The sequence below is a fragment of the Dicentrarchus labrax genome, unplaced genomic scaffold, assembly GCF_905237075.1.
Source record: "Dicentrarchus labrax unplaced genomic scaffold, dlabrax2021, whole genome shotgun sequence".
Lineage (NCBI taxonomy): Eukaryota > Metazoa > Chordata > Actinopteri > Moronidae > Dicentrarchus > Dicentrarchus labrax.
Genome location: NW_026136721.1, coordinates 5,423,422 through 5,435,216, shown reverse-complemented (window position 1 = coordinate 5,435,216; position 11,795 = coordinate 5,423,422). Strand labels below are relative to the sequence as shown.

The following is an 11,795-nucleotide window of genomic DNA, read 5'->3' as shown; positions in this document are numbered from 1 at the left end:
AAAATGCTGTTTTGATGCATTTTACTATTGAATAGCCTTAATAGCCTTTACATGCTTTATACATGGACCAAAGTAAAAAAGACAATGACTGTTTGCATTTGGCAAATGTTTAATAAATATAGCTTCAGCAGATGCTGAAGAAGCCACATGTCTGCCTGTCTCATTTCTTTTTCCTGTTCTCTCAGGCACACACACCTGTTTGCAGGCTCTATCAAACTGAGACCTATAACAAAAACCAAGTAAGCGGACAGTGGTGATAATTTAGCTTTAATAAGGAACATGAACAATGCCAAGAAGACTTCAAAGTGGAACAAAATTGTGGTGTGACATTACATTAAACCCAAGCGAAGATAATGACCAATTATTATAGTTTAGTTGCAGGTTGTTGTGGAAGATTCAGTGTTCCTCAGCAGACTGGAGGTGCTCTTCAGCCTACAAATTTTAGACATACACAAACTGTAAAATGAATTGTATCCTGATTATATTCTCGAAGTTCAAAACAATATTATAACAAATAACTGGGAACTGTTGGGTCTCTGTAAATAATTTTATAAGGAGTACAGTCTAGACTCTGGGCTATTGCTACTGTTGTCATCACACAGGCTGGATATACAGAAGTAAGAAGATCAATGAAAGGAATCAGATTTTAAACAGTTTGTAGTTTTATTGGAAGGCCCACACAGTCTGACACTGACTTGGAACAAATAGCAAGGTTAGCAACATTAAGGGAGCTTGAATTGTGTGTTTGTTGTGTGTGAACAAAAAAAAGAGAAAGCTTAATCACAAAATCAAGAACAAAATTCATTAGAATTGGGGAGCAGACCCATCTCACAACCCTAAAGTGGGAAAATGTGAACTCAAAAAGAGTATAAATTAATTTCTCTTTGTTATTAGGGGCTATTTCTGAGGCTGTAGAGAAGAGAGGAGACTTTTCAGAGAGACAGTGCTTAATATTGACTTAACTATAGTTAAGAACTTACATGTTAGTGATCCTCTCTAATCTGTCTTTGAGGTCCTCCTGAACAAAGAAACAGAAGGAACAAGAAAATATGCTTCTAGCTCACAAACAAATATTGGGCAATGTGGACTGAAGAAAGACTTCCAGCTACACCATGAACTGGACCAAAGGGGTAGACATGCATGTAGATGGATAGCTAGTTTCTTGTATAATTATTCTCTATGTGCTATAATAAAACACTATTTTAAAGTACAGTGAAGACATTTGAACATTGTTAATAGTACGACAGGCCCACTGCTTTCTGTTAGTTTGCTAATGCCACTAGCTAACATTGTTAAAATGTATTATGTCTAGCTTATTTGTAAGAGAAACAAACTTGACTTTCTTATTTAAATGTACTCAGGGAAAAAAAAGCAGGGAAATTACTTCATCATTTAAAAGCTGGGGTACCAGATAACCAGTTCTGTGGTGAGGGAGGGAGGTGAGGGCTTTGCTTCGTCTCACCTTTGAAGTATCAGACATGGAGCTGGAAGAATAGGAGGAGGAAGATGACGGACATGGCGGAGGGGCACTTAACTAAGATATAGAGATGAGAAAGCAAAGGGAGATGCAACAGAAATGGTAATTTATGTGAAAATATGCTTAGTCAATGATTCATCTGAAAACTGGCATAGTGCTAGTTTAAAGCTAAGAAACAAAATTTTTACATGGAGGTGGAATTAAACTTGTCCTACCTGTGTATTGCTCAGTTCTAGTTTAGTTTCCAGTAAAAGGACTCTGCTCATCAGATTTTCCCAGCTCTTACTAGATATGGTTATGACTTGTCCCTCATTCTGGAATACAATGATAAACACAAAAGGTGGCTGCGATTTGATGTTTTATTACATTTTCTTGGCTGTCTGTCTGCACAGTGAAGGAAAAATACTAAACAAATGGCATAATATATTAAAGAAGAATGTCTTCTCAACCTTGTCTGTGTTTTTCTGTCTCTCAAGTTCATCCAGACGTTTTTCCAAGATACTGAGCTTGTGTAGCCCAGACAGAAAACTATCTAGTTGAGCTTCCAGTGTTGAGAGCCTTTTTTCCACCTTTGATGACTGAATGACACAAAGAAAACAGTAATATTACATTTTATACTGACAGTGTTCAACAGGCAACCCATTAAGTTGGGGGAGGTTTCATTTTGTAGTTTTTAATGTTTAAAAATGTATAGTGTTTAAAGTTTCAGGATTAGTTTTAGTTTTATTATAATATGGGGGTATTTGTCAGGGACAAGATTTAAGAAGTTCAGAATATATATTACAATACAAACAACACTTTATGAATGCAATTGACTCACAGTTATGTAGACATCCCCGTCTTAAACAAATGTACCAATGCCTCCTCATGCTTGTTGTGTTTACAAATTTCACCAAATTGACAAAGACTAAGGGTGGCTCAGAGGTAGGTCGTCCACTAATCGGAAGGTTGGCTGTTCGACCCCCGGCTCCTCTTGCTGCATGTCAAAGTGTCCTTGAGCAAGATACTGAACCCCAAATTTCTCCCGATGCTGTGCATCGGTGTATGACTGTGTGTGAATGTGGTGAGCAGTTGGCACCTTGCATGACAGCCACTGCCATCAGTGTATGAATGGGGGTGTGTGTGTGGCATTGAGTGGTTGAAAGACTAGAAAGTCTGGTAGTTCTCTAAAGTCTAGTTTTTGTTTTTATTTCTGTTCGCTAAAATGTTCTTTCCCCAATCTATTTTTGTTTTTAGTTAACTGTAATAACCTTGGTGACAACCCTTTTAACCCTGTTGGCAATACAACGTGATTAATACATACAATACAATACAAGTAAGTAAATATTCATTGATTTCCATTGACCTCCTCTTTAATGCTCACAACCTGTTTTTATGGCATTTTTACTGGCTCCATTTATTTGGCAAACTGGTCTTAACTTTTACTACGTTGAATCCATCAACTAACATCTATCACAAGCTTTTGGTTAATCTGTATACTGATTTGGTAAATTCTTACGTGAAGAATGTTATCTTTGTCCTCCTCCCCTCCCGCCAACTCTGCAACCACACTTCCAGGAGAATTGCAGGAGAATGCTTCCACATGTAGTGTGTTTGTGGGAAAAGTGGAGGGATTTTCTATGTGATTCACAACAATTGGCCTATTGGACACCTGAAACACATAAAAACAAAATGGCATTCAACTAAATTCACCAGTTCACATTTTGAATCATTCATCATCTGTCTAACTCAGCACACCTTTCTGTCAGCAGCACACTTTTCTCTTAATTATGGTCTCCTCTACCTGCTCTTGTACAGCACTTTGGTCAACAAGAGTTGTTTAAAAATGCTGCTTTATAAATAATTTTGATTTGATCTGTGACCATGTACTGCCTGTTTAATACAAGCAATAGTCTTAAAGTATGAGTAGCTTTCAGGTTCAAGGCCCTTGCATCTTTTTCCATACTGAGTAAACAACAAATTGCGTTACCTGAGAATAGATCCATTCATAATAAACAGCTGATTTGTTTTGTGTTACGGCTTGTAACAATCTGTATTCTAAAAAACTGTATATGTATATTTTTTTTAAATTATTGAAATTGTAAAATGTTTATTTTCATAGCAGTCAACACCAGCTCTGTTCCTCAAATGAAAGAAGTCCAAGGTTTTTTTTTGGTGAATCAAGAGAGCCACAGCTATACAACACTTTGCAGTACTTACAGTCTCGGCATCAGTCAGCGTTGGCTGAGCTTCTCCTCTGTCATCATTGTGTGAGGGAGGGCATCTGACTCTGGGCTACAACACACATACAAACACAATTCTGTTACACTTAACTTTTGGGGGCAGATGTGGCTCAGAGGTATAGCGGGTCATCCACTAATCGGAGGGTTGGAAGGGTCGGAAGACTGGAAAGGCGCTATACAAGGACCAGCGCCAATTCATAACAGAAGTTATCTCAGGGCATATCTAGGTGGGTGGTCTTCTGCCTCGACCAGTTGGGGTGAGAGAGAGAGAGAGAGAGAGAGAGAGAGAGAGAGACAGACACACACACACACACACACACACACACACACACACACACACACACACACAGAGACAGAGACAGAGACAGACAGACAGTTGCATGGCAACAACAACAGTAGCAACAACCACACTAACAGTAGATGATGACGACGACAACAGCGACGATGGGGGACAATGAGCAGTGACAGTAGTAATAATGATGATGATGATGATGATGATGATGATGATGAAAATGATGACAACAACAAATGCTACAACGATGGGGAATGATGAATACAATAAGAGTAACAATAAAAAGAAGATAATCAATATTAATAACATTAGGACCATGGCAGGAGGCACCACCAGGATCCATGAGAACCTGCGAGACGAGAAAGCACAAGAACTCCGGGGAAGAAGTAAAGTTAGTAACATGCATTATTGGGACATGAAAGGGTGCAGAAAGAGAGAGGAAGAGAGGAGCTCAGTGCACCATGGGAAATCCCCTGATAGTCTAGGCCTATAGCAGAATAACTAAGGGAGGGTTCAGGACTCACCTGATCCAGCAGCTCATGAAGTCATTGCTACTTAAGTTTATGGGGATATGTGCCTCAATAGAGCTGTGACTCTCTGTCAGCCTGGCTACAGTGCTGAAGAGGAACCTAGGGTTGTTCTTATTTTCTTCTATTAGTGCTGAATAATAGGCTCCTCTGGCATTACGGAGGGCCTTTCTATAAGTTTTAAGATTATCATGCCAAATTGAGCGATATTCTAATAATAAGAGCGCCATTTCCTTTCCGACTTCCTTTAATTGGCGGGTTTGGTGGTTGTACCACGGTGCTAGTCTCCTATGTTTTAATATTTTCCTTTTTATAGGAGCGATAGAGTCTAATGTTGATCGTAGTGAGCCTGCAGCACTATCAACAAGTTTATCAATTTCTGAGGGATTAAAGTTATTATAGGACTCTGTTATATTCAGACATGGCATTGAATTAAACACTGATGGAATCTCCTCCTTAAATTTAGCAACAGCACTGTCAGATAGACATCTGCTGTAGGAAGTTTTGCCTAATGGCTTATAATCTAATAATAGAAATTCAAAAGTTATTAAATAATGGTCAGATAGAAAAGGATTATGTGGGAAGACTATTAAATGTTCAATATCAATGTCATATGATAGAACAAGGTCACAAGTGTGATTTAAACAATGAGTTGGTTTATTTACACTCTGACAGAAGCCAATTGAGTCTATTAATGATATAAATGCGTTACTGAGGCTGTCATTGTCAACATCCACATGAATATTAAAATCACCTACAATAATTACTTTACTAATATTAACTACTGAGAATTCAGATATAAAATCAGAGTACGATCCAGGAGCGCGGTACTCCACTAAACCTTGTGGCAGTACCAGCTGCCAACTGGTTGTATGTCTGCCTTGGTTTTCAATCAACAAGAAAAGGATGAATGCTTAATCTGAAACCCTAGTGAACTTGCTCCACTCGTTTTCCAACAGAGGGCTGGGCTAGCCCTGCTCAGATTTACCTCTATCCTCTTCTTGTGGTAATAACCATGCACTGAGCTTGTGTTGGCTTTAGTTAATGTAGATTAACAAATAGAAGCAGACTGAAAGCAAACCAAAATACAGGGCAGGGTGGGAAAATTACTTTTTAAAAGTTGTGTAACGTTTAGGAGGATCCTTTGGCAGAAATTGAATATTCATAGGCATGTTTTCAATAGTGTATAAAAACATGAAAATAAAAATCATGTATTTGTTACCTTAGAATGTTATTATGTATAGAGGGAGTGGATACTCTTCTACATGTTGAACCACCATGTTTCTACAGTAGCCCAGAACGGACAAACCAAACAATTGGCTCTAGATAGGGCATTTCACATTTTTCACTGTAGTTTCTCCTACACGCTTGGAAGGCAAGCAGTTCAGTGCTAGATTCTACTTTATCATTTATTTTAGTGTTTCCCCTATATTCATTCAGGAGCAGTACATCACCGCTGCTGTCATTACTACCTAAGTGTCTTAAAGTTAGTAAATTAGTAATTTTGGCATTTCATTGTTTATCAATGTCTACAGAATGTCTCTGAATAATCTATAATTCTTCTGAGGTCATTTTAATTAGGTTTTTCATACCATTATAAGGCTAAGGTGAAGAACCCAAGCTGAATTAATTTAAAATCAATTTGAAGAACATCAAAAGTACCTAAATGACTTTTCTCAGTGGACTGCTTTAGTAAGTCTTGTCTTTGTGTGTTCTTTGATTATCTGCTCTAGCTTTTCCAACCTTGCACATATGATAATAATGATTATTAAATTATGATTATTACTTTATTGACCCCCAAAAGTCTTGCACAAACCTAGGAAAAATGCTAAAAAAGCTATTCTGATGTGCATGTATACAGGCCAACATAGTATGCTTGATGGTGCACTGCTGCTAAAAAAAATTCTGGGGGAACATTATGCTGTTATTACGTGTACATTTTGGTTTGATGTTTGTTAACTGCCTTGTCTTTGCCTGAGGACCCCCTTGACAATGAGATGGTTCATCTCAAGGGGTTTATCCTGTTATTAAATTTTGAGAATAGACTGCCACTAAATCTTACAGAAATGTGAACATTTACCCGCCACTGACAGATACAAATTCAGCCACTCATACACACTGGGCAGCTGTGGCTCAGAGGTAGAGCGGGTTGTCCTCTAATCAGAAGGTTGACGGTTTGATCCCTCTTGCTGCATGTCGTGTCATTGAGCAAGACATTGAACCCCATTATCAGTGTATGAGGCACGATATAAGTACAGTCCATTTACCATTTACTCAAAAGAAAATATTTATTTTGTGAAATCTGAAATCTCCTGCCAAATAATGTTATAAAGAGTTCGGTCTAGACCTGCTCTATTTGAAAAGTGTCCTGAGAAAACTTCTGTTATGAATTGGCGCTATACAAATAAAACTGAATTGAACTTCTCTTTTGGCAGGAGGTGCTAATTTATCAATTATTGTCTCAACGTTCTCCGGTGCTAATTTATCAATTATTGTCTCAACGTTCTCCGGTGCTAATTTATCAATTATTGTCTCAACGTTCTCCACAGCACACAGTTCTCCTCACTTCCTCCTCTACTCTGGCCTACCTGCAATCTGTCCTTTGGTAATGGTAAATGGTAAATGGACCTGTTTTTATTGCGCCTTTCTAGTCTTCCGACCACTCAAAGCGCTTTTACACTACGTGCCACATTCACCCTTTCACACACACTCACTCAGCGATGGCAAAGTCCATCGAACAGAAACTTACGCATTCATACACATTCACACACTGATGCACAGCATCGTCAGCAATTCGGGGTTCAGTATCTTGCTCAAGGACACTTTGACATGTGGTGGGAGGAGCCAGGGATCAAACCATCAACCTTCCGATTAGTGGACGACCCGCTCTGACTCTGAGCCGCAGCCGCCCCTTTGGTAGGCTCATAAAGGTAAGACACTCCATCATGAGATTGACAACCAATCCAAAACGACAAATGACAACCTGTGACTGCCACACTAGCAACAGGGCTAGAGAAAAAAAACTTTGGAATGACTTTTGAACCATATACTAATTGAACCATGTACACCGATTTAAATTGTCATCTGTCATTAAGTAGACAATTCAACCTGATAATAGTTTGCTGAATATATGGTGTCTTCATTATTGCTAATGGGACACCCTTCTATTGCACCCCTAATTATTAATTATAATTAGCCTGATGACATAGAGAGGGGGAGGTAGGGGGGGATTCTAATATGATGCTTGCTGCAGATTTGCATATTGAGTGAGTACAAAATCTCATATTGTTTTATAAGGAAAAGCAGATATGCTTTGCTGCCTTTAAAGATACAGATTTAAGTTGTAGATTAGGAATCCTGAATTTAAGACATACATATACACATAAAAAAAAGGCTCTGTACCTTCTTGAGTTGGTTGTGTTTCTGCAGGACCATGTTAATGATGTCACAGGTGACAGAGATTTTCCTTTGAGAGAACCCCCACTGGAGAAACTGCTGCTTGGTCAGTACAGGCTTATAGTGGAAGATATCTCGTAGTACCTACACACACACACACACACACACACACACACACACACACACACACACACACACAGTAGGTGAGTAGACACTAGCCCTGTTTAGACCTGGTTTTAACATGCGTATTGAGTGATCTGATCCGAAGTACAGGTGTAAATACACCCAAGACCAATGACGCATTGAGATCCAATCGCTCAGACCAGACCTTGGATAGCGCCAGGGGTCCTCAAAAAATTTGGTGGAAGATTAGGGAGAATTCTAAAAAGATTATCGCACTAGCACTATCAACAAGGTTATCAATCAATTTAAGAGTTGTTGAGAGAGGAAAAACTTAATACACTTAGTGTATGCTGTCTATGTCTAATTCTTAATTATTTGGGGCCTTCTTGGAAATTCGGCAAATGTTATACATGAAGTTAGTTCTTTCTTTGTGTCAGTTTTTCCCAGCGTGTTGGCTGGAGCCAGACACGAATGATGCTCCGTGGTTCAAGCATGCAGTGTCTGCATAAAGAATATTTCATTAAATGCTCTTCAATAAAGTTATTTGTTTAAGCCTTTTGAGTACCTTTCCATAGCCATATCTGTGTATAAATAATACACAATCCATAGGAAAGATTTATTTTTATTCCAGCTCAGAAATCACATAAGCCATATTAAAACATCCGATTTCCACACAGTCAGAGAAAGTAAAAGTGTGTGTCCATGCTTCCTAAAGGGAGGTGAATCAGATGAATCGAGATTAAGAAACTTGACAGCAATTTGTAATGTTGCATTCAACAGTCTTTGTACAACTGTGAAAACATGGTGCTCAGAATCTGTGTGTGTGTGTGTGTGTGTGTACCTTATAAAGCGTGTCAGTGAATCTGAGATCAGTTTTGCCACTCAGCTCAAGTCCAGTCTCCATTAGTTGCTCAGCAAAAGGTGGAGAGAAGGAGGTGAGAGTGAAACTCACTATTGGAAGAAAAGCTGAGGGATCTCCTTTGGAAAGGCTGGAGGAGAAAGAAAGATGCAAGACTGTGAGAAAAACTACAACTGAATACAGAGTCTTGTATGTGATGACACTGCATGCTGCCAATAAATAGTTGTCAATCAAGTTTACACACACAGCTGTGTTTAGGCGACATTCAGCTACCAAATTCGAGCATGTTTTTTTTGTTTCTTAGTGTGCAATTGCATTAGTCAGTAGTTGGTAAAGTCAACAGACATGTTTTGCTTAATGAAGTGAATATAAACTGTGGCAACTGAACAGTTGTGTATTACATTTTATCTGTTACATGTTAAAGCTATATTATGTAACATTTCCACATTAAAATGTGTATAAACACTAGACCTATGTTCTATATGTAGTTGAGTTGTGTACTCACATTATCCCAAATGTTTCCAACGATGTTCAAACTCATATATTTTAACAAACAACAACTAGGTTTGGATGCTGATCAAATGGTAATGAGACAACAGGAAAAATAAAAGGGAGAAGCCTGGACCCATGTGCAGTATCTATTCATTGGGGCAATAGTGATGCCTTGTGGCCAACAGTTGACATTACAATAGGCATTCCTCACAAAGTCATAGGGAGCATATGTCTTTAACAAGTAATGTGCAGAGTAGTAACATTTATTCCTGAGAAAGAGGCCATGTTGTTCATATTCACCAAACAGCAAGTTCCATTCAAGTCAGAAAAAGTCCCCTAAACTGACTGTTCTTCATTGTAAATATCATTAACATTCCTCTGTTAGACATGCAACCAAGGTTCCTACACATTTTCCATTTCAAAATTCCACACTCTTCAAGACTCAAATTTCCAGAGTTCTCCATTGATATTTAGTACAAATAGCTAAATGTTCATTATGGAAATAAATGCCTTTAAAATCCAACTATTAACATGTTAAATTCCGGCTATGTATGCCGTTACAGTATGTGGCCAATTAATTACCAAAAGATTGTAACTATGTCTTGTAGCGTATAAAAATCAGCTTTCTTAGCCATCCAGGCTTTATATTTGGGATTGTCAAGCCAGAAAATGCGCATGTACCGATTGTGGCTGTTCAGTCCACACTCCTACACTGAAAGTTGGACACACATCTCAAAGCCCAAAGAGTACGCATCCATAAACGTTACCGTATGCAGGAAAGATAGTCCATTTACTTTTCTTAAAACTGCATCACAGCCGAGTTCATAAATGTTCAGACAAGCTTAATATATGACTATGTGTTAAACTATAATGTGCGATTTTGCAGATGTCTGGATTTGGTTCAGTTATCAGACACTGATAAACGGCTGTGACATTCAGGTGTAAAACCAGCTTTGTGTAGGAGTGCGTGTGTTCAGTTGCAACCATCGTTCTTCCTTTGCTTTCTACAATATCAAGCTCGCTCTGGCCCATGCTCTCTCACACATTAAACTTTTTGGCTGCACAGGCTGCCTGTTCTAAACACCATGACCTTGCATGATCAATCTATTTTTTAGAATTCTGAAATCTTATATTTTAGATAACAAAATAGGGACAACAGACTGGAAACACAATGTTTTTCTCAAATCTAATTCCATGCTTTTCCATACTGCGTAGGGTTCCTGTGTAATCTTTTATATATTCCAATAGCCTTTGCAGTTGAACCTTTGGTAAAAATGCCATTTTGTGCTACTAATAATGTTTTGGAAGGTTTGTTATACTTTAAAGAAGCCATTCTCAACCTTTTCTCTGCTGTACCCACACACACCCGTCAGATGAAATACCCCTTCATCGGCACCGTCCATCATGTTCTAAACATGTTTATTTTAATTGTTTTAAACTAGATGTTATTATTTTTTGTGGGCCAGTATGTATACAGAGGCTTTGGGTCCCAAAGCTTCAAGCCACCAACCCAAAACCTCTGTATTTGACAATGAGACTCAACAATCAACTAAATCTTTCTTGGCTCTGATTGGTTGTTTTCATTCAGCTGCAGTGGACACTTAGGGTTGCTGAACTTTTAAAGAGCAAAAGTACAGCATATACAATTTGTGTGTGTGTGATTTTGTGTCGTGTAATACTGTTATTACTGTATTATTAGATACTTTGTATTTCTAATGTAGCGTTACTGGAAGTTAAACGGCCTACCCATTGTAGTCGACAAATCCTGGATACTTGATCGCCCGCAGGAGAGTTTCCAGTTTACGAAGGTAACCTTGGACATCTCCAGTAGACAGCATCTTTATCTGTAAGCAAGATGGAGAGGCGCCAACTTAAATGGCTATATCCATGGCTAATGTATCAAAATATTAGCTATCTAACGTTATATTTCAAGCTACAGCCAGCTATGATAACGTACACATCTGTGTTATGGCAACGCAAATAAGGTAACGTTAGTACACGCAAAATTAGACATTAGAATTAGAAATTACACACTAGCTGCTTTGTTACATGAATATTCAATTCAGGAACTCTTGTTTAATATATTACTTTACAGCTAACGTTACTCACCCCTGTTCCAGACAATAAGTCGAATGAAACTCATTTATAGCTAACGCTCGCTAGAGTTGTTGGTGTAGTGCTCGTTTTGTTTCTGCCGGGTGATCACGTGGATCAAAAGCGCAAAGCAGGATTGGCTGTCGCACAGGTTTTTCCACGTAATGTAATGACTTGACGTCAGTGACGTAGCTTGTACGCGCCACACTGTTTTTTATTTTTCCATCCTGTTAAGTTTATCAATTTATCAGACCGTATGTATTTACATAGAGAATTAATGCTTTCACTAACTATTGTAAAATCGTACATTTTC

At 38.4% G+C, this 11,795-nt stretch overlaps 1 protein-coding gene across 2 annotated transcripts; it reads right to left on the bottom strand.

Moving 5' to 3' along the window:
• Positions 1-250: 250 nt before the first annotated feature.
• Positions 251-11,596, bottom strand: cep44 (centrosomal protein 44). 2 transcript variants are annotated; one of them, XM_051386438.1, is made up of 11 exons: positions 11,498-11,596; positions 11,135-11,232; positions 8,879-9,026; positions 7,921-8,058; positions 3,677-3,751; positions 2,976-3,128; positions 1,927-2,055; positions 1,693-1,791; positions 1,385-1,534; positions 981-1,018; positions 251-432 (listed from the first exon to the last, which is right to left on the bottom strand). In XM_051386438.1, exons 2-11 carry the CDS (start codon positions 11,224-11,226, stop codon positions 372-374), a joined length of 1,083 nt encoding a protein of 360 aa, XP_051242398.1. In that variant the 5' UTR covers positions 11,227-11,232; positions 11,498-11,596; the 3' UTR covers positions 251-371. The 2 variants fall into 2 exon arrangements, with proteins under 2 accessions (XP_051242398.1, XP_051242399.1); XM_051386439.1 differs by having other exon boundaries at positions 1,463-1,534; positions 11,498-11,594.
• Positions 11,597-11,795: the final 199 nt, after the last annotated feature.

Excerpts from the sequence above, each read along its gene's own strand:
- cep44 (XM_051386438.1), bottom strand. The coding sequence starts at position 11,226 with ATGCTGTCTACTGGAGATGTCCAAGGTTACCTTCGTAAACTGGAAACT. Across the intron at positions 3,129-3,676 it reads CGCTGACTGATGCCGAGACT|GTGTCCAATAGGCCAATTGT; the intron begins GTAAGTACTGCA and ends TATGTGTTTCAG. Across the intron at positions 1,535-1,692 it reads TAGAACTGAGCAATACACAG|TTAAGTGCCCCTCCGCCATG; the intron begins GTAGGACAAGTT and ends TCTATATCTTAG.